Here is a 22,787-nt window from a genome sequence, read left to right as displayed (position 1 = left end):
CAGATTCGAGACCCGAAAGTCCTGACGGAAAGTCTCGATTAAAAAAACATTAAATCTGTATTTCCGCTCTTCACAGCCGCTGCCCGACCTGCTGGGTGTTTCTAACGATTTCTGTTATGAGGAAGACCCGTCCTCGGCAGCGTTGCTGCGGGCGAGAGGGCGCCTGTCTTCACTGCTGGAGATGTTGTTCCCGGGACTTTCCATTCGCCGATAGAGATCGGGCAGCTGTTAGATTTTCTCACCTTGGTCCAGGCTGGTACAAGGGCAGAAACCCGGTGGGGGGGGGGGGAATTAAATTTATTATCATGGTTCTCGGCGATTTAAGGCTCTCGGAGTTGTTTCCCTCATTCTATTCTACAAAAGACGGTTCTTTCTGTGAAGCGTTCTCTTTGAGTGAAAACAGTCCCAGCGAGTCTTTTGGATCTGTGGGCACTCCCTACGTACATTAAATAACATTAATCAGGAGGGAAACTTCTATTTAACTTGGCTGATACTTGAAATATTTACGATTACGGAGCCAATTCTACGGTCTACTGGAATTTCCAAACGAGCTCCCCACCGTCGAGGCAGGGTGTTCGTAAGGCGAAGTATTTCCTCCCTTCTGCCAAAAGGAAGTTGTTGCTGGATTGACCGCGGGTGGCAGGTGACCGTGGGGTTATGAGCATCAAGTGAGAGCAGATTCGAACATGTGGACTTGCGTGCTCCGTACCCGAGGGCTACCCGCCGCCAAACCTGCGCCATGGTCCTGACCAAGGGTCTCGGCCCGAAACGTCAACAGCGCTTCTCCTTATAGATGCTGCCTGGCCTGCTGTGTTCCACCAGCATTTTGTGTGTGTTCCATGGTCTAATGGCCGGAGGGGCAGGGACAGACTTCGTGGCTCATTCTTATAAGATCACGCACCTCCACCTTCCTACCCACAGAACTCTTGATAGACATGCAGATAAAAACTTCCTTCTCGGCTTTCGTTATACAACGAATCTGTCTCCACAGCTCTCCGGAAGGAGAGAGACCCGTAACAATTCACAACTGGGAGAAGCAGTTTCTCCTCACCTGTCTTAAATGGGTGGTCACTCCTCTTACTTCCGGACTCTCCCACCAGTGGAAATAGGTCTTCCTTGTCCAAATTCTTCATTCTTCAGCTTCCTTGAACCTACAACAGTGGAGGTCCTTTGGCCCATGATGTTGTGCCAACCTTTTAACCCACTCAAAGATTAACCAAGTAAATTTATTATCAATGTATCAGCGCATCCCACCTTGAGATTCATATTCTTGCAGCCATTTACAGGAAAATACAATCGAATTTATGAAAAAACTGTACATTAAGACTGACAAACAACCAACATACCAAAGACAAACAACACAAGTAAATAAATAATGCCAAGAATGTGAAATGTAGAGCCCTTGAAAGTGAGTCTGTAGGTTGTGGAAGCAGTTCCGAGTTGAGGTGAGTGAAGTTATCCACGCTGGTCCAGGAACTTAATGGTTGAAGGGTGATAACTGTCCCTGAACCTGGTGGTGTGGGACCTGAGGCTCTTGACCAACGGTAATGGTGAGAAGACAGGTGGGGATCTTTGATAGTGGAAGCTGCTTTCTTAAGCCAGTGCTCCTTGTAAATGTGCTGAGTGGTGGTGATGAACTGGGGTGTACCCACCACACAACTGGAAACACTTCTCAGACTGGGTCAGTTCTGGGCCCTTCAGTGAAGGCACCTTTGACAGATCACTATCTCTGCATTTTCCCACCGATGCTGCCTGACCAGCTTTGTAGTTCCTCCACTTCTTTAATACTGATTTCCAACTTGTGTTTCTATTTCAGTCTCATTCTGGTGAAAGTATTGTTCTATTGTAATGAAGCTGAGAGAGATTCACTGGGAAAGGAAACTTCCCCTTACAAACATACGTGATAACCGTCAAACTCTTTAACATGAAAGCATTGGTTAAATCGGGGGTTCCCAACCTTCTTTATACCACAGACCCCTTCCATTAACTGAAGGGTCCGTGGACCCCAAATTAGGAGCCCCTGGATTAGACGAGTTAAACTCTGATTCTGACTGAACAATATGCCACAGCAATTCCTATATCTTCATGTCACTGTCTTGTTTCATGCATCTGCCTGTGTAAGTGAGATGATGGTGCCAAAGTTTTGCACATTGCCTTTGTTGTCTGATTATGAGATCCTGGAGACCCTTATAGAATCTTTAAAAATCCACCAAAATGTTGGGAGTTGCCCAATTTGTTGGAGGTGGATAATGATGTGGAGAGATGAAAGATCTGCTCCTTTATACAGTACCGATACTACTTTACATGGATTTGAACTTAAGAGACCGAACACTAAGAGGCCCACACTTTCTGCTGTTTGGTATAATCACCATCGATGTTTCCCTTTAGCTCCTGTTCCTGGCATGATCCCTGTATCCCATGATTTTATTTTTAATATCTAAGAATCTATTGCTCTCTACGCTGAATACACACCTTGACCGAACTTTCATACATCCTGGGCAGAGAATTCCAAAAATTCACTCCCCAAGTCTGAAGGAATTTCTTCTCACTTGAGACTGTGATTGCTGGTTCTAGACACCTCTGGAAGGGGGAATAGAACTCCTGCTCTATCCTGTCAGGCCCCTAAGAATCACGTATGTCTCGATGAAATCACTTCTTGTTCCACAAAACCCTGTGAGTATGTTCCTGTTCTGCTTAATCTCTCTTTAAACAACAAACTAATCCCCCCTTGAGTCATCACTGAACTTGTCAAACATCTGAGTGCTGTAAGTAATCCCTGGTATTACGGTGTAGATGGGCAAAGGGTTGGAAAGGCATAGTGGACATTTGTGCTGCCCAGCTTCGACTCTGGGCTGCTTGAACCTATTTCCTGAACAAATCATCATTCTAACTGGGAGGGGGGGAGAATGTTTACAATGTAAGGGCAGGTGTATGTGGGCGTTTGGAATGTGTGGCTTCATTCTCAGTGTTTTTATTTAGGTTTTCAACCTGCTACTTCTGTTTTAAAATGGAAATTCTTTTATTTGTGATGGTGTCATTTAATCATTTGGCAATCTTTTCTGCTATTCCTCACCGCTAAATTTCATTTAATGGCTGACCTTTGAGATACCTTGAGTTGCTTTACCACATCAAAAGATAGTAATTAATTTCAAGTTGTTGGTGACTGTTTAAGGGTGAATAGGTTCCGCATGCTAGAGTAGCAGTTAGTGTAACTATACTACATTGCCGGTGACCCTGGTTCAGTTCCACCACCATCTGTATGTTCTCTCTGGGTGTTCTGGTTTTTTCCCACAGTCCAAAGACATATGGGTTAATAGGTTAAGTGGCCTCATGAATATAATTGGGCGGCATGAGCTTATTTAGGCTGGAGGGACCTGTTACTGGGCTGTATCTCAAAATAGGGGGCAGCACAGTAGCATAGTGGTTAGCACAATGCTTTACAGTACAGGTGACCCGGGTTCAATTCCCACCACTGCCCTTAAGGAGTTTGTAGTTCTCCCCGTGACTGTGTGGGTTTCCTCTGGGTGCTCCGGTTTCCTCCCACAGTCCAAAAACATAATGATTGGTAGGTTAATTGATCATTATAAATTTTCCTATGATTAGGCTAGGGTTAAATCAGGGAGATTGCTGATTGGCCCAGCTAAGAGGGCTGGTAGGGGCTATTCCATGCTGTATCTAAAGTAAATAAGTGGGTAAGTAGATAAATAAAGATATATCTCTTTAGATAGATAAATAAACTCTTTACCCCCCCCCACCTACTACCTGTATAAATAAACTCTTTACCCCTCCCACCTACTACCTGTATATATTGAAAGCACTTAAAATAGAAATTGATAAATGAGGCAGAAACCAATTTATCAAATATAAAATCTTTGTGGAATTTATAGAAGAATAGTTTGTAGAATTTATTAAACCCATTAATTTTTGTTTTGAGTGATAATAAAATGTGAACTTGTTCCTTTATAGTTCCTCACGGCATTGCAGTGGATCCAGTTTTCAATGGTGGTTTTGAGGTTAGTGTTTTTAAAACAACTCATTTCAATTTCAACCCACCTTCTGCTTTGTCACAAGATTGTTTCTTTCTCTTTCTGTAGTTCTGTCCGATATGAGGTTGCAATCTTACAGTGGCCAGTTTATAGGTGTTCCAGTCATAATTGGGCGCCATGGCAGGGTAGCAGTTAGCATGATGCTATTACAGCTCAGGCTGTCGGAGCTCAAATCCGGCATCCCCTGCAAGAAAGCTTGTACTTTCTTTCCATGAGCTCGTGGGTTTCGTACAGGTTCTCCTGTTTCCTTCCACAGACCAAAGATATAGCAGTTAGGAATCCTGATGAAGGGTCTTGGCTCGAAATGTTGACTATTTACTCTTTACCATTGACGCTGCCTGACCTGCTGAGTTCTTCCAGCACTTTGTATGTGTTGCTTTAGATTTCCAGCATCTGCAAACTTTCTCAGGAACGGCAGTTAGTAGGTTAATGGTCATTGGAAATTGTCCTGTGATTAAATAGGTGGGTTGCTGGTCGGTACAGCTCGTTGGGCCAGAAGGGCCGGTTCCAAACTGTATTTCAATAAATGAATAGTCAATAGTGGGGAGTACTGTAGCTGAACCATTCTCTGTCTTACATACAGTTCTGTGCAAAAGTCTTAGGCACCCTAGATTTTTTATATGGTGTCAGATGGTATGATCTCCTCAAAGCCCTAATCAACGTCAGCAAGGCTGTCTGGGATTACTTGGAGACAGAAGCAAGCAAGACAGCCAAAGTCTTTAGAAGAACCATGATAAATTCTCCAAGATGTTTGGAACAATCTACCAGCCAATTTTCTTATATAAAACAGCTCAACAGTGTACCTAAGAGAAATGATGTGGTTTTAATGTGGTCATACCAAATATTGATTTGATTTACTTTTTACTGTTTACTGCCCTTTTTTTGGATTTTTTTCTATTTAGCAAGGTTTCATTGCATTATTTTTGAAAGCAACTTTGCTTTACAGATTTTTTTTACATGTGCCTAAGACTTTTGCATAGTACTGTACATCAAAACATTCACACTCCTCAGTATGAAGAACATGAGAACCTTGAATGCCCATGCAGACAATGATCAGGGCAGTGCTCCTTCTGTGTCAACATCAAACCTGGATCTTCTAAAGCTCAGCAGATCAGTTCCACTGAGCAGTGCATTTGTTCACATTGGCTTTGATGAAAAGTTAAGTTCATCTTCCAGTTTTGAAAAGGAAAAGGAAATAAACTGCTGGAGGAACTTGGCAGGCTAGGCAGCATCTGTTGAGATGGTTGAGATCTGCCTCAGGACTTGGGGCTTACATCATCTGCATTCTTTCGTTTCTCTGCTTTTGAATAGTTTTATTTTCAAACAATGAAGTGCACAATGGACTTTGTTTAATATTTCATTCTTTCCAATGGGGAATTTCATGGAGGATTTCAACAGGCAGCTAGATTGGGGAAGGTCAGGTTGGTGATGGATCCCAAGAGGAGGAACTTGTTGAATGTCAATGAGGTGGCTTTTTAGAGCAGATTGTGGTCAAGAAAAAGGCAATTCTGGATGGGTGTTATATAATGAACCAGATTTGATTAGGGAGCATAAGGTAAAGGAGGCATAATATACTGTATAATAGAATTCACCTTGCAGTTTGAGGGGAAGAAGCTAAACTCAGATGTATTGGTATTACAGTAGAGTAAGGTGAATTATAGAGGCTTCAGAGAGGAGCTGATCAAAGTTGATTGGAAGGGGGCACAAGCAGGGATGACAACAGAACAGCAGTGGCTGGAGTTTCTGGGGGCAATTCAGAAGGCACTGGAAAGATGCATCCCAAAGATGAAGCACTATTCTAAGGGGAGGATGAAATAACCATGGCTGATAAGGGAAGTCAAAGACAACATAAAAGCAATAGAGGGCAAACCATTGCAAAAAGTTAGTGTGAAGTTTTTAAAAGCCCACAGAAGCCAGATAAAAAGCAGTAGAGAAGAGATGAAATATGAAGATAAGCTAGTCAATAATACAAGACAATAGCAAAGGATTTTCCATATACTGTACTGTATATAAAGAGTAAAAGAGGTATGAGTGGATATTGGACTTGTTGGGAAATGATGGTGGAGAGTTAGTAATCGGGGACAAAGAAGTGGGGAATGAACTGAAGTATTTTATGTCATTGTTCACTGTGGAAGACACCGGCAGCAGGCCAGAAATTGGAGTGTTAGTTGGCATAAGTGAATATAGTTGCTTTTACTAGGAAAAAAATGCTTGGGAAGCTGAAATGTCTGAAGGTAGATCAGTTATCTGGACCAGATGGACTAAACACTAGGGCTTAAGAGATTGTGGTGGCATTTCAAGAACTTCTAGGTTCTGGAATGGAGAATTGCACATGTCACTCCACTCTTTAGGAAGGGAGCGAGGCAAAAGTCAGAAAATTGTAGGTCAGTTAGCCTAACATTGGTGGTTAGTTAGAGATAGATGTTAACTTTAAGATGTTAGAATCCATTATTAAAGATGAAGTTTTGGGGTACATGATACTTTAGGCCAAAGTCAGCATAGTTTCTTTAAGGGGAAATCTTGCCTGACAATTTTTCTGAGGAAGTAACAGACAGGATAGACTTTGTTTGCTTGGATTTCAGAAGGTCTTTGACAAGGTGCCACACATGAAGCTGTTAAATAAGATAAGAGCCCATGGTCTAATAGGAAAGTTACTTGCCTGGACAGAAGATAGGCTGATTGTCAGAAGGCAAAGCCTGAGAATAAAGGAAGCTTTTTATGGTTGGCTGTCGGTGTTCAGTGGCGTTTCACAGGGATCAGAGTTAGGTCCACTTCTTTTTCACATGTATGTCAGCAATCTGGATTATAGAACTGATGGCTTTGTGGCCAGGTTTGCAGATGATGGGTGAAAGGGCAGGCAGTGTTGAGGAAACAGGGAGTCTGCATAATGACTGGGACAGATTAGGAGAATAGGCAAGAAGTGGCAGATGGAATATGGAGTAGGTCAAGCACTTTGGAAGGAATAAAGGCCTAGACTATTTTCTAAACAGGAGCAAATAGACTTGGGAGTTCTAGTGCAGGATCCCCTAAAGGTTAACTAGCAGGTTAAATCAGTCAAAAGGAAGGTAAATGCAATGCTGGCATTTATTTTGAGAGGCCTAGGATAAAAAACAAGGCTTTTTAAAGCAAGGGTCTGACCTCATTTGGAGTATTTTGAACAGGTTTAGGCCCCTGATCTAAGAAAGGATGTGCTGGCATTGAAGAGGGTCCAGAAGAGACTTACAAGAATGATTCCAGGAATGAAAGGTTTAACATGAAGTGCATTTGATGGCTCTGGCCCTGTATTCGCTGGAGATTAGAAGAATGGGCAGGAATGTCAGTGAAATCTATCAAATATTGAAAGACCTTGATGGATTGTACATGGAGAGGATACTTCCAATAGAGGGAGAGTCTAGGACTAGCGGCACAGCCTCAGAATCTGTCCCTTTAGAGTAGATGCGGAGGGATTTCTTTAGCTGGAAGTCGGCAAATCTGTGGAATTCATTGCCATCGACAGCTGTGGCGGCCAATTCATTGGGTATAGTTAAAGTGGAAATCGTTAGTAAGGACATTAAAAATTAAGGGTAAAAGGCAGGAGAATTGGGTTAAGGGGGAAAATAAATTGGCTACAATCAAATGGTGGGTGGGCCAAAAGGCCTAATTCTGCTCCTACTGTATGTCTCATGGTCTTATTCCATTTCTCTTCTCTAAAAGCTTTCTCCCTGGATACAGATCTATGTAGCACAGCCACAATTAATGCAACTTAAGTCTCATTGGTGCTAGGAGATCAGAAACACAGAGGCCCAGCCCAGCTTGATCCTGTCACATTGACAAGGTGCATGAATTTCCAGCAGTAACCACCAGATGGCAGCCGTGGGAAGATTTCTCATTCCGTAATGCTAGGCCTGATCCCAAGGATCCCTGGTGTTGCAGGTTATATGCTGATGACAATTGCACAGAGATTTCTTCAAACAAGCCTGATTGAAATCCCCGACTATGTTTTGAAATGCATCAGGCAGGGCTGTTTCTTGTTTGGAGACGGCAGCATTCAATATCTTGAGTGCCTGCTTAACAGGTGCTTTTGGCGGTGTGGAACCTGCAGTCAGGATCATGGAAGAGAACTCTCTTGGTAAAGAGAACAGTCAGCATGTAATCGTTAGATGTTCCAGGTCACAGGAACAAGAGTATGACAAAACTGCCAAGTCTGAGCACCAGAAAAAGTATCGTAATACTCTTAGGGTTTGAATGATCAATATGATACATTTAATCATGGTTTCACATTCCCTGTAGTAGAAGCAGATTCTCACCCCGGCATTGTCTTACTACTCTGTGGTTGTATTTTTGATACATTCTGTTTATCTCTCTGTAAGTCCCCCCTCCCCCCTTTGTTGCTCTTAGCTTGTACATGTTTCATGAATTCTGCCTCTGGATTGGTTTTAATGCAGGATGTGTTCTCTCTCTCTCTCCCTCCCTCCCTCCCTCAGCATGGTGGGTTCAGGCTCCATCATTGGATATACAGCATTTATGCAGCTTTTCCATTACCCAGAGGTAAGGCTGACTCTGCTCCGCTTCATTTGTACGACAGACCCGGCAGTTTGCGCTTGTCCCCAGAACAATCTGCTGTTACTCCTTTGAGGAGTTGGGGCTGTCTCGGGGATTCCCATAATCTTTCAGCTGGCGTGCAACGTATATTTATAATGAACTATTTTAACTCAATTACTTTACTACTATGAAAACACCGGGGGTTGTGTACCCTGGTCTGAGAATCACTGGTTCACTCTTCAGAAATCTTAAAGTTGCCCAACTCTCTCTCCCTCTCAGGTTGAAAATTATTCTAGTATTTAGTTCACTGGGTGTCAGTCAGTCCATTGGATCACATTCATTTAACCATTTTTTAAAGATGACATTAATAACCCGTGGCAAAAATACGAAAATGAAGCTAGATTATGTATACCTTCAAGTAGGAATCAGTAGATTACAGTCAGGAAGAGATATACTATTGGCATTTGCATTTTCCAGCACAGATGAATCTGCTCAAAAGCCAATGATCTAATATGATTGCTCCAATTAGCTCCAAATGTTGCATTTAATATTATCTTCAGCTCCTGAGTATCAGGGAAATCTTTCAGGACTCCGGCATTTAAAGGAAAATGCTTATTTCTAAAAGGCAATGATTGCAGGATTTATGGGGATTTCAACTTTGGCAAGAGAGAGACAGGCTTTAATATTGAATATTTTAATCTTTTGTAAATATTGTACTCATTTTGATTAAGTATGTTTAATTTCAAGCAATTTAAGATATTCTCGTTGCTGTTTTCCATATAGAGTGATCTGTTCGTTTAATGTGCGAGGGGCGAAGTTGGAGGTTTGGGGTTTGTGAGACTTGTTTTGTTTTCTGAGTGGGGGGGAAGTTGATGTTTTTTTCCTTTGAGCGATTTCCATGATTTTCTTTGTTTCGTGGCTGTCTGGGGAAGGCAAACTTCAGAGTTGTACACTGCGTACATACCTTGATACTGAATGAACTTTAGAATACTTGCAGACTATAAAATATAGGGACAGAACGAGGCTATCTGGCCCCTTTGATTTTGCTCCACGTTCAATCATGCCTGATTTGTATTTGATTCCCTTTCTTCTACCTTCTCTAAAACCTTAACACAATTACCAATCAAGAACCTATCAATCTTAATAACTTGTCCTCCACATCTCTCTGTGGCAATTAATCCCCACTACCCTCCGGCTGAAGAAATGCCTCCTCATTTCAGTTCCAAAGGGATGTCCCTTTATTCTGGGGCTGTAGACTCCTTCGGCTATAGGGATTCCCAATCCTTTTTTGTGCCATGGACCAATACCATTTAAGCAAGAGTCCATGGACCCCAGGTTGGGAACCCCAGTATGATTGGAAACATTCTCAGCACTTCAGTTTTGTCCAGGCCTTTCAATATTTGCTAGATTTTATTGCTAAATGCTTGAGTTTGTTTCAGCCCAGCTGGATTGTATTGTACCCCCCCCCCCCATCTGCTTCCTTGTCCGTACACTGGAGTCATCAGCAAGTTCCTCTGATCAAGTGAAAGAGGGGGTGGTTGGTGGTGAAGATGGGCAGAAAGTAACCTATCTAGTTGGAGGAAGGTTTGAGTGGTAGCCGTGTTGTAATCAGTTTGTAGTGAATTCTAAGCCACTGATCCTGTGTCCTTGGTTCTTCAGATGCACTCTTTGTTCTACCTGAGTTTGATCGATCTGCTGCTGGGGCTTTGTTGGTTGATTGGAGCTCTGCTTTGCAGGGACACCATCACTGCTCAGAATGTGAACTGCTACAATCTCCAGGCGGTCGGACAGGTGAGTTCTCTGAAACAGATGATGGGAGAGTAGGGGAAGGTAGAAAATCAACAAGGAAAGGAGATTGCTTAAAAACTGAGAAGGCCAGGCATCTACAAAGAGAGAAACTCTTAACATATCAGATCTGGAGCAAAAAAAGAAAACCATGTTAGCTTTAATGGGGGAGGGCAGTGGCTGGCACAAAGGAGGGGTTCTCTTTCCAGAGATACTGCCCAACCTGAGAATTTCTAGCATCTCTGTCTCCAAGTATTTTCTAAATTATTGTTTGTTTACTTTTTGAGTTTGAAAATGTGAGTTGGGAATGTCCAAAATATCTACCTGAATGAAACTCTCCATTATGTTCTTCATGAACTTAGAGTCATGGTGTCATAGAAAAGTACAACACAGAAACAGGCCCTTTGGTCCATCTAAACTGCCCACTCCCATTGACCTGCACCAGGACCCTAGCCCACGCCCCCCAATCCCCTACCATCCATGTAGTTATCCAAACTGCTCTTAAACGTTGAAATTGAGCTTGTGGGCACCACTTGTGCTGGCAGCTCATTCCACACTCTCATGACCCTCTGAGTGAAGAAGTTTCCCCTCATGTTCCCCTTAAACTTTCACCTTTCACCCTTAACTCATGACCTCTAATTGAAGGAAGTCTTTCTCTTCCTTCTGATGTTCTTTAATTTTCCCTGTGCTCTCATCTTATTGGATTATTGGATTAAAAGGCTCATGGCATTTGTAACTCACCAATTCCTTGATCAAATTATTTTGATTGTTTTACAAGCCTGGTAGGTGAGATTGTGATGAATATTTGATCATAGCTGAGCTAGACTCCTTAAACAAGCTCCCCAAGGAAACCTGAGTGACCTTCTCCTCCCTGAAGGAGAAGGGCAATTATTGAATCGCAGGTCTGCTGAGACCACCCCCAACACTCTCCTCACTCCATGTTACTCATTGAAGCTGGATGAAGATTTGTCACTGCACTCCCTGTCTCTCTGAGTTCTCCATTGTGACTGCAGGATGGAATCAGTTGGCTCTGTCTCTCCCTCATCATCATCATTATTATGCCCTGTATTGTATGACGTGGCCGATCATGGTCCCATGTCCATGTCTGTTCCTGGCAATTTTTTTTAAGGGGGTGGTTTGCTATTGCTTTCTTTGGGGCAGTGTCTTTACAAGATGGGTGACCCCAGCCATTATCAATACTGTCCAGAGGTTGTCTGCCTGGTGTCAGTGGTACTTAGCCAGGACTTGTGATATGCACCAGCTGCTCATACGGCCGTCCACCACCTGCTCTCATGGGTTTATATGACCCTGATCGGGGGATAAGCAGGGGCAACACCCTGCCCAAGGGTGACCTGCAGGCTGGCGGAGGGAAGGAGCACCTTACACCTGCTCTGGTAGAGGCGTATCTCCACCCTGACACCCATGTGTTTCTCTAAGAGCTCATAAGATATGCAGAAGCTAAGATTAAACTAGAAAAAAACAGAAGTGGGAATTTAGGAAAGTATATCCCTACAAGCATTAGTAAGAGGTAGAATTGATTCCATTGCCTCTAGCACTTGATGATAACATATTTTTTATTTGGGAACCTGAATACTAGACTGACCTCTTGTTGCACTTTGACCCATTAACCTAATGGGGACTTCACCGTGCTGTTCCTTTATGGTGCAGTGCACACAAACACTGACAGTTCACAGACCTCAGCAACACGTTTTAACAGAGCAGCACACACAAAGTGCTGAAGGAACTCAGCAGGTCAGGCAGCAACTATGGAAATGTTTGGGGCCGAGACCCTTCTACAGTACTGTGAAAGGGGAAAGATGCCAGAGTAAAAAGGTGGGTGGGGGAGGGGAAGGAGGATAGCTGGAAGGTGATAGGTGAAGCCAGGTAGGTAGGGAAGATAAAGGGCTGGAGATGAAGGAATCTGATAGGAGAGGAGAAAGGGAAGGGGGAAGGGACCCAGAGGGAGGTGATAGGCTGGTAAGAAGAGGTAAAAGGCTAGAGTGGGAATAGGAGATGAAGGGAGGGGGAGGGAAAATACTCTCTGGCCAGCTGTTTGATAAGAACGAATGACTGGTGAAAGGGCCTGCTGCCACACTTACTGGGTAATGAAGTTGTAGCCAGCTCAAGAAAGTGATTTAAGGAAACTATTTGCAAAATCTAGATCAACTCTATAGTCTGTTATCCTAGTGCAGGGGTCAGCAACCTTTACCACTGAAAGAGCCACTTGGACCCGTTTCCCACAGAAAAGAAAACACTGGGAGCCGCAAAACCCGTTTGACATTTAAAATGAAATAACACTGCATACAACGTTTTTTTTGCCTTTATGCTATGTATAAACAAACTATAATGTGTTGCATTTATGAAATTGATGAACTCCTGCAGAGAAAACGAAATTACATTTCTGCATGCAACAAAAACATTTTGAACTCCGAAAAAAAGACGTTGGGTTGAAAGTTACTTTTAAGTAAAATACTCAATGTCTATTTGAGTCCTTCTTGTATTTATGAAAAACGCCGAACTTAAATTTTCCGCCAGCAACAAACCAAAAATAACATCAGCCAGCTGTCAACCTGAAAAATAAAAGGACTATTTCACTGAACAATGAAAAAATATGAATATACATAAAATAATAGGCAATTAAAATATTTATCATACTTGGTTAATGGGATTTCTGCTCCTGGACCTCAGCGCACAGCGTCTGCACATCAGGGCTGTATGACGTCACCTTCATCTTTACACAGGATCGCAAGCTGTCATCTGTGAAGCATGCGCGATGTTTGTTTTTAATAAAGTTCATGTTGGAGAACACCTGCTCACATACATATGTGGATCCAAAGATCGACAGGACTCCAAGCGCATACTTTTTCAGTTTTACATAAATGTCGGGCACAGCATTCCATGTTTCAAACACAAGTTGGTCCGGATTTGGAAGGTTTTCAATATCACTCCATTTGTGATTCTGAGCAAGAACGGCCTTCTGACGGGCAACATCTTCAAGGTCTGCTGTCAAGCGTCTAAACTTGGACACCCATATGTCTTTGTCGGCTATGTCGGCCAGTTCCATCTCAAGATCAGGTTGACTCACACCTGCCAATGCAGTCGTATTCAGTAGGGAAGGATCGATGCTTAAGGGAGTGACCGGGAAGGATAATGTGTTTTTTTCCTCTCTGAACTCACAGAAGCATTTCCCAAACGATGTTTGCATTGCGATGATTGCAGAATGTAAATACTCCGAAATTATCATGTCGTGACCTTGTTTGAACTCTCTCAAATTGGGGAAGTGAGACAAAGTGCCTTTCTGTAAATCTCTGGCAAGCACTGTCAACTTGCGCTCGAATGCCAAGACATCCTCCAACATGTGCAGGGCTGTGCGTCCTTTCCCCTGAAGAGCTGTGTTCAGCGTGTTCAGGTGCGCTGTCATGTCTACCATGAAGTGTAGCTTTTCCAGCCACTCTGGCTGTTCCAGCTCAGGAAAGTTGAGCCCTTTGCTGCCCAGGAAAGTTTTCACTTCTTCCAGACACGCGACAAAGCGTTTCAGCACCTCCCCTTTGGACAGCCACCGGACTTTGTTGTGCAGCAGGAGATCAGAATATGCGCTTTCCATCTCGTCCAGTAACAAACGGAATTGACGGTGATTTAAACTTTTTGCCATTATTTTATTGACAATCTGAATGACAACATCCATTACTTCTGTGCATTCCGGAGGAAATGTTTGAGCGCACAGTGCCTCTTGGTGCAAGATGCAGTGAAAAGTCAGCAGCTTTCTGTCCAGCGACTTCTGCAGTAAAGCCACAAATCCCTTGTGCGTTCCCGTCATATTCGGAGCCCCATCAGTAGCTACTGACACCAGATGGGTGGTCTTTATTCCTTTGGCTCTTAAACAATTCAAGACAGCCTCACAGATGTCCTCCCCCCGTGTTTGGTCTTTTAGAGGTATCAACTCAATCAGTTCTTCCTGTGGCCCGGCAGAGTTTACATACCGGCAGAACAACGCTATTTGTTCAATATCGCCTTTGTCTTTAGACTCGTCACAGGCAATCGAGTAGGCCACAGCTGAATTGATGTCTTTAATTTGCTGTCTTGTGATGTCTTCTGCCATTTTTATGGTTCTGTCTTTGACAGTCTTTGCAGAGAGGGGCATATCCCTGATTTTCTGCACAATTTCACTCTTGTTTTTAAAGTCCGTGAATAGATGTTCTGAAATCTTAATGAAAGATTCTTTTATATATTCACCATCTGTAAACTGCTTCCCGTGCCTGACTATTTCCTGAGCGGCAATATAACTGGCGTATGTCATTGATTTTCCTGACTTCATCCATTTCTGGAAATGATTTTTGCTCAGATCAACCTTCCGCATCAGTTCCGAAACGGCTTTTTTTCTCTCATCTCCATCCGGATATTTTTGAGCAAAGGCTGCGTGTTTACTCTGGAAATGCCTTGCGACATTTGACTTTTTGTTGTTTGCTAGTTTCTCATTGCATATTAAGCATACCGGTAAACCAGTCTCGTCAACAGTGAAAGCAAATGAATCTGTCCACGTATCATTAAACGTTCTGTTTTCTTCAGTCACTTTTCTTTTTTTAGAATTCTCCATAGTTGGCTTACCTTGGATCGAAAAATTAAAGAAATCGCGCACTGGCGGGTGTCAGGTATTGGCAGTGGTGACGTATATTAATAGCGATAAAAACACGTTGCAGCGGTGTGTTCAGGCAGTCAGTAAACTGCAGTCGAATAACTTTATTCGAACTAAACAGCCTTGCTTCTAAGCCTCCCTCAACCCAGCCCCCATGGACGCAGATGCTGCAAAAGACACGTACTCACAAACCCCCGTAGGCAATCTCCCTTAGCCGGAATGCTGGCTAATTGAGAGCCGTTTCGGATGTGTCAGAAAATGTGTCGCCACACTTACATTGTACAAGATCACCATAATCTTCAAATTTAGAATTACATTTCAAAAGCTAACAAACTAACATAAAATACATTTTAATTAAATACTGACCAATTATTTCCCAAAGCCACAGGGAGCCGCAGCACAGAGGTGAAAGAGCCACAAATGGCTCGGGAGCCGCAGGTTGCCGACCCCCGTCCTAGTGGATCCACGACAGCACTTATGATCCACTTGTCTCTCCCTCATTATCCGACACCAGATTCAAGACTGTTTAACATCACTTCCAGTACAAAAGAATGAAATAGTTGTTCTCCAGATCCAATGCAGCACAAAAAAAACAAAATAAGGTAAACAATGCAATAATGACCACAAAAGATATAAATATACAAGCTAGCTTTTATAGTTTGATTTTATGTTCATAAAGTGACTCTAGGCATGGGAGTGTTTCACATAAGGTGACTGTGGCAGGAAGTGACAAAGTAGTGATGTTTGGGGGTGTGGAGGGGTGGGTTAGTGGGTGTGGGCGTTGATCAGCCTCACTGCTTGGGGAAAGTAACTGATTTCAAGGCTGGTGGTCCTGATGAGGACGCTATGTAGCTTCTCCTCTGATGGGAGCGGGCAAACAGTCCGCGAGCAGGGTGTGTAAGATCCTCCATGATGGCCTTTTTCTGGCACAGAGCAGTATAACCCGCAGTTCCTTCCCCCATCTTTGCTTATCTGAATGCATTTGTGTGAAAGTGTGACAGTGGGTTCCATGACCAGAATGTTGTGTAGGCAAAGTGTAGGTTTCTGCAAAGAAAAACTGTGGAAGCATTTTGTGTTTCCAAAAAAACGCAACAGCTCACTTATCGTACTACAAACAGTGAACACTAAGTGCGGTAAAAGTATGTAATTGCGCCATCACTTCAGACCAGCCTCTTAAAGTGAACCCCAGCTCAATGTCAGTACGTTTCCACCAATTACATCACTGTAAGAGAATTTTCTCTCGAATTCCCTGTGGAGTTGAGTGAAAGGTAGATTTGACTCCCCCACAATATCTGTACCAGTAGTTTCACTGCTATGAGAACCCGAGGGCAGTGAGGTGATAACTATATCCTTGAAAAGATCCCTCTTTTTGAATCCTGTGAAGTAATGATATTGTAATGGTTCATTTCAGATCCTGTGCATCTGTTCATTTTGCTACACTCTGAACTATATCTGGTGCCTGTTCAGTGAACTGAGGACAAAGGTTCACACTGTGGAGAATGGCACATCTGGCCTGGTAAGTAGTTCCCTAATCATTCAAACAACATTATCTCCTTTTTGCTGATCAATCTCTCCCCTCCCCCCAATTCAACCAACCACTTCCCCTTCCCCTCGCCATCACTATCTATAGTGTAACACACAAAATGCTGGAGGAACTCAGCAGGCCAGGCAGTATCTATGGAAAAGTGTACAGTCAATGTTTCACGTGGAGACCCTTCATCCAGTCTTTTCCAGTGCAAATGATGGTCAGTTCAGACTAAATGGGCCGAGAGCCTGATTTCTATGCTGTATCGCTCCATTACTATTACAATGAACTAATTCCGGAGCTGATTGTGGATCTGCAGATTGAGCTCAACAGTGATCAGTGAATCTTGTAGACCAGGCATTAAACCTGGTAGCCTCATTGGGAATTGAAAATCCCGGGAGCCCATTGAGAATTGGGAGACTCGGAAGCCCCATTGGGAATTGGGAGACCCGGTAGCCTCAGTGGGAATTGGGAGACCAGGTAGCCCCATTGGGAACTGGGAGACCCAGTAGCCTCAGTGGGAATTGGGAGACCAGGTAGCCCCATTGGGAATTGGGAGACCCGGTAGCCTCAGTGGGAATTGGGAGACCCGGTAGCCTCAGTGGGAATTGGGAGACCCGGTAGCCTCAGTGGGAATTGGGAGACCCGGTAGCCTCAGTGGGAATTGGGAGACCTGGTAGCCTCAGTGGGAATTGGGAGACCCGGTAGCCTCAGTGGGAATTGGGAGACCCGGTAGCCTCAGTGGGAATTGGGAGACCAGGTAGCCCCATTGGGAGTTGGGAGGCCCGGTAGCCTCAGTGGGAATTGGGAGACCCGGTAGCCTCAGTGGGAATTGGGGGACCAGGTAGCCTCAGTGGGAATTGGGAGACCCGGTAGCCTCAGTGGGAATTGGGAGACCAGGTAGCCCCATTGGGAGTTGGGAGACCCGGTAGCCTCAGTGGGAATTGGGAGACCCGGTAGCCTCAGTGGGAATTGGGAGACCAGGTAGCCCCATTGGGAGTTGGGAGACCCGGTAGCCTCAGTGGGAATTGGGAGACCCGGTAGCCCCATTGGGAGTTGGGAGACCCGGTAGCCTCAGTGGGAATTGGGAGACCCGGTAGCCTCAGTGGGAATTGGAAGACCCGGTAGCCTCAGTGGGAATTGGGAGACCTGGTAGTCTCAGTGGGAATTGGGAGACAATAGACAATAGGTGCAAAAGTAGACCATTCAGCCCTTTGAGCCAGCACAGCCATTTAGAGATCATGGCTGATCGTCTGCTATCAATACCCTGTTCCTGCCTTCTCCCCATATCCCTTGATTCCCCTATCCATAAGTTACCTATCTAGCTCCTTCTTGAAAGCATCCAGAGAATTGGCCTCCACTGCCTTCCGAGGCAGTGCATTCCAGACCCCCACAGCTCTCTGGGAGAAGAAGTTTTTCCTTAACTCTGTCCTAAATGACCTACCCCTTATTCTCAAACCATGCTGGACTCTCCCAGCATCTGGAACATATTTCCTGCCTCTATCTTGTCCAATCCCTTAATAATCGTATATGTTTCAATCAGATCCCCTCTCAATCTCCTTAATTCCAGTGTGTACAAGCCCAGTCTCTCTAACCTCTCTGCGTAAGACAGTCCTGACATCCCAGGAATTAACCTCGTGAATCTACGCTGCACTTCCTCTACAGCCAGGATGTCCTTCCTTAACCCTGGAGACCAAAACTGTACACAATACTCCAGGTGTGGTCTCACCAGGGCCCTGTACAAATGCAAGAGGATTTCCTTGCTCTTGTACTCAATTCCCTTTGTAATAAAGGCCAACATTCCATTAGCCTTCTTCACTGCCTGCTGCACTTGCTCATTCACCTTCAGTAACTGATGAACAAGGACTCCTCGATCTCTTTGTATTTCTCCCTTACCTAACTTTACACCGTTCAGATAATAATCTGCCTTCCTGTTCTTACTCCCAAAGTGGATAACCTCACACTTATTCACATTAAACGTCATCTGCCAAGTATCTGCCCACTAACCCAGCCTATCCAAGTCACCCTGAATTCTCCTAACATCCTCATCACATGTCACACTGCCACCCAGCTTAGTATCATCAGCAAACTTGCTGATGTTATTCTCAATGCTTTCATCTAAATCGTTGACGTAAATCGTAAACAGCTGTGGTCCCAATACCGCGCCCTGTGGCACCCCACTAGTCACCACCTGCCATTCCGAGAAACACCCATTCACCGCTACCCTTTGCTTTCTATCTGCCAAACAGTTTTCTATCCATGTCAATGTCTTCCCCCCAATGCCATGAGCTTTGACTTTACCCACCAATCTCCTATATGGGAACTTATCAAATGCCTTCTGAAAATCGAGGTACACTACATCCACTGGATCTCCCTTGTTTAACTTCCTGGTTACATCCTCGAAAAACTCCAATAGATTAGTCAAACACGATTTACCCTTGGTAAATCCATGATGGCTTGGCCCAATCCTATCACTGCTATCTAGATATGCCACTATTTCATCTTTAATAATGGACTCTAGCATCTTCCCCACTACTGATGTCAGGCTGACAGGTCGATAGTTCTCTGCTTTCTCCCTCCCTCCTTTCTTAAAAAGTGGAATAACATTAACCATTCTCCAATCCTCAGGAACTGATCCTGAATCTAAGGAACATTGGAAAATGATTACCAATGCATCCGCAATTTCCAAGGCCACCTCCTTTAGTACCCTAGGGTGCAGACCATCTGGGCCTGGGGATTTGTCAGCCTTCAGTCCCATCAGTCTTCTCATCACCGTTTCCTTCCAAATGTCAATCTGTTTCATTTCCTCTGTTACCCTATGTCCTTGGCCCATCCATACATCTGGGAGATTGCTTGTGTCTTCCTTAGTGAAGACAGATCTAAAGTACTTACTAAATTCTTCTGCCATTTCTCTGTTTCCCATAACAATTTCACCCAATTCATTCTTCAAGGGCCCAACATTGTTCTTAACTATCTTCTTTCTCTTCACCTACCTAAAAAAGCTTTTGCTATCCTCCTTTATATTCCTGGCTCGCTTGCGTTTGTACCTCATTTTTTTCTCCCTGTATTGCCTTTTTAGTTAAGTTCTGTTGTTCCTTAAAATTTTCCCAATCATCTGACCTCCCACTCACCTTAGCTCTGTCATACTTCCTTTATTTTAATGCTATGCAATCTCTGACTTCCTTTGTCAACCACTGTGGCCCCTTTCCCCCCTTTGAATCCTTCCTTCTCCAGGGGATGAACTGATTTTGCACCTTGTGCATTATTCCCAAGACCCGGTAGCCTCAGTGGGAATTGGGAGACCCGGTAGCCTCAGTGGGAATTGGGAGACCCGGTAGCCTCAATGGGAATTAGGAGACCCGGTAGCCTCAATGGGAATTGGGAGACCCGGTAGCCTCAATGGGAGTTGGGAGACTCGGTAGCCTCAGTGGGAATTGGGAGACCCGGTAGCCTCAGTGGGAATTGGGAGACCCGGTAGCCTCAGTGGGAATTGGGAGACCCGGTAGCCTCAGTGGGAATTGGGAGACCCGGTAGCCTCAGTGGGAATTGGGAGACCCGGTAGCCTCAGTGGGAATTGGGAGACCCGGTAGCCTCAGTGGGAATTGGGAGACCCGGTAGCCTCAGTGGGAATTGGGAGACCCGGTAGCCTCAGTGGGAATTGGGAGACCCGGTAGCCTCAGTGGGAATTGGGAGACCCGGTAGCCTCAGTGGGAATTGGAAGACCCAGTAGCCCCATTGGGAATCGGGAGACCTGGTAGCCTCAGTGGGAATTGAATACCTTCTGTTGGAGCTACAATATTGTTGCTTGTGGGCTTACAATGTTGTTGCCATCACTTGAGGTTTGATTGAAAAACACAGGACTGGCACTCAGTACCCTGGTGTACAGGATTTGAGGTGAGACAGAGGGTTTGTCGATGATCAGGTAGCTTTGTATTACTTCAGTCCTGAAGGAGGGTATCCAAGAACGAGCCTCATGGAACTGTGTGGGTAGAGATTTAAAAATGAAAAGGGTGTCGTCATTTTACTGTGGGACCATCTGATAGTCAACAGGAGGTAGAGAAACAGATATGTAGCAAGAAAATTTCAAAGTAAATTTACAAAGTGAAATAGTAGAGAGATATGATTTTAAACTAGGATTATTGTACTAATCAATTTCCCAACTATTAACTGGAGTAATCATAGAATCATCATCCTTATCACATGTCATGTTGTATGACGTGTGTGATCTTGGTCTCATGACCGTGATTGTTCTTGGCAAATTTTTCTACAGAAGTGGGGGGGTTTGTTATTGCAATTTCTGGGCAGTGTCGTTACAAGATGGGTGACCCCAGCCATTATCAAAGATTGGAAAGATTGTCTGCCTGGCGTCAGAGACCGAATAACCATATGTGATATGGATCAGCTGCTCTGGCTTCAAGTGACCCTGACCGGGGGGGCTAAGCAGATGCTACACCTTACTCAAGAGTGGTCTGCAGGCTAGCGGAGGGACAGAGCGCTTTACACCACCTTTGGTAGGGATGTATCTCCACCTCATTACCCTAGAGTGAACAGCTGAAAGAAGGTGGAGCTTTTGGTGTTTCTTGGAGAACTTTTTGACAAGGTATGTAAATGAGGGAAGGAAGACTAATGGACTTTATTTGAGGAGCTTAGCTGGTTAGATGGAAGGAATGATAACTGGGGTAAATTTTGGAGATAGTGACAATAACTTTATTTATTTTGTAGTGGATATCGATGAAAGTAAGGACAACCTGGGAATAAAGTTCTTAAATTTGTGGAAGGCCAGTTATATTAAAATCAGACGAGAGCTGGCAAAGATAGACAAGGATCACTTACAACAGGAGTTCCCAACCTGGGGTCCACAAACCCCTTGGTTAATGGTAAGGGTCTATGGCATAAAAACATTGGGGACCCCTGGTTTACGAACTGAGGAGCATTCAAAGAAGAAATAAAGAGTTCGAGGTCATTGTGCTCCTGCAAGGCTCTCAAGAGCAGGGAACCCTGGATCTGGAAAGGAAATCAAGGTTGGATATTGAGGAAAAGGGAAGGACGTGACAGGCACTGTACAGGGAAGGAAAGATGGGAAAACCCATGAAATCTACAAAGTGTTGGGAGATGTCCGAAAGTTAAAATTGGGAAAGCAAAGAGGATTCATGAACACAACATTAAGGTTCATCTCTAGGTGTTCTCTAAGCATGTTAAAGGCAAAAGAATAACTAGGGAATCAGAATCTGAATCAGGTTTAATATCACTGGCACGTCGTGAAAATTGTTGTCACGTGGCAGCAGTACATTGCAATACGTAATAATAAAGACTGTAAACTGTAAAATATTGAAAAGTTAAATTAAGTAGGTAGTGCAAACAAAGGGGAAAAAGTAGTGAGGTAGTGTCCATGGGTTCAATGTCTATTCAGAAATAGAATGGCAGAGGGGAAGAAGTTGTTCCTGAATCGCTGAGTGTGTGCCTTCAGGCTCCTGTACCTTCTTCTTGATGGGAGCAATGAGAAGAGGGCATGTCCTAGGTGATGGGGGTCTTTAATGATGGATGCCGCCTTTTTGAGGCATCACTCCTTGATGATGTCCTGGATGCTGGGGAGTCGAGTGCCCATGATGGAACTGATTGAATTTACAACTTTCTGCAGCTTGTTTCGATCCTGTGCAGTAGCCCCTCCATACCGCTCCTGATCCCCTTATGAGGACTGGTGTCATTGCCCTGTCCTACCCTTCGTTAAGTCCATGATCAATTCTTTGGGCTTGATATTGAGTGCTGGGTTGTTGCTGTGACACCACTCAACCACTCCTGTAGAGTAGGGACAAGGGGGCAATCTGCACGTGGCCCAGATAATGGAACCTCTTCACTCAGAGGGGAGGGTATCTGAAATATGCTGCCAGAAAGGAAGCTGAAGGCACAGCCTCAGAATAGAGGGGCGTCCTTTTAGAACGGAGATGAGGAGGAATTTCTTTAGCCAGAGAGTAGTGAATCTGTAGAATTAGTTGTCACAGGCAGCTGTGGAGGCAAAGTCTTTATGTATATTTAAGGCAGTGGTTGATAAATTCTTGATTGGTCAGGGCATGAAGGGATACAGGGAGAAGGCAGAAGATTGGGGCTGAGAGGAAAATTGGATCAGTCATGACGAAATGCTAGAGCACACGTGACGGGCCGAATGGCCTCATTCTGCTTCCATATCTACTGGTCTTATGAAAAGCAGAGTTGCTGATTGCATTTGAGGAATGTCTAGGTAAGCACTTGAATCCCCTTGGCAAAAGGCTCAAATGGTGGA

The 22,787-nt window shown here is 44.2% G+C and overlaps 1 protein-coding gene across 3 annotated transcripts in view; it reads left to right on the top strand.

The window, feature by feature from the left end:
* tmem116 (transmembrane protein 116) overlaps nt 1-22,787 on the top strand; it is a 40,077-nt gene that overhangs the window by 230 nt on the left and 17,060 nt on the right. The window contains exons 2-5 of one of the 3 annotated variants that reach the window (XM_059986920.1): nt 3,967-4,013; nt 8,510-8,573; nt 10,227-10,358; nt 16,397-16,501. In XM_059986920.1, coding sequence (XP_059842903.1) covers nt 4,000-4,013; nt 8,510-8,573; nt 10,227-10,358; nt 16,397-16,501 — 315 coding nt within the window. In that variant the 5' untranslated portion in view covers nt 3,967-3,999. Of the gene's footprint in view, nt 1-3,966; nt 4,014-7,914; nt 8,391-8,509; nt 8,574-10,226; nt 10,359-16,396; nt 16,502-22,787 lie in introns of those variants that run through there. The other 2 variants (XM_059986919.1, XM_059986921.1) reach the window with 2 other exon arrangements.

The sequence above is a fragment of the Hypanus sabinus genome, chromosome 13 (genome assembly GCF_030144855.1).
Source record: "Hypanus sabinus isolate sHypSab1 chromosome 13, sHypSab1.hap1, whole genome shotgun sequence".
NCBI lineage: Eukaryota > Metazoa > Chordata > Chondrichthyes > Myliobatiformes > Dasyatidae > Hypanus > Hypanus sabinus.
The sequence above is the reverse complement of the archived record's forward strand: the minus strand, read 5'-3'. Positions and strand labels throughout refer to the sequence as shown.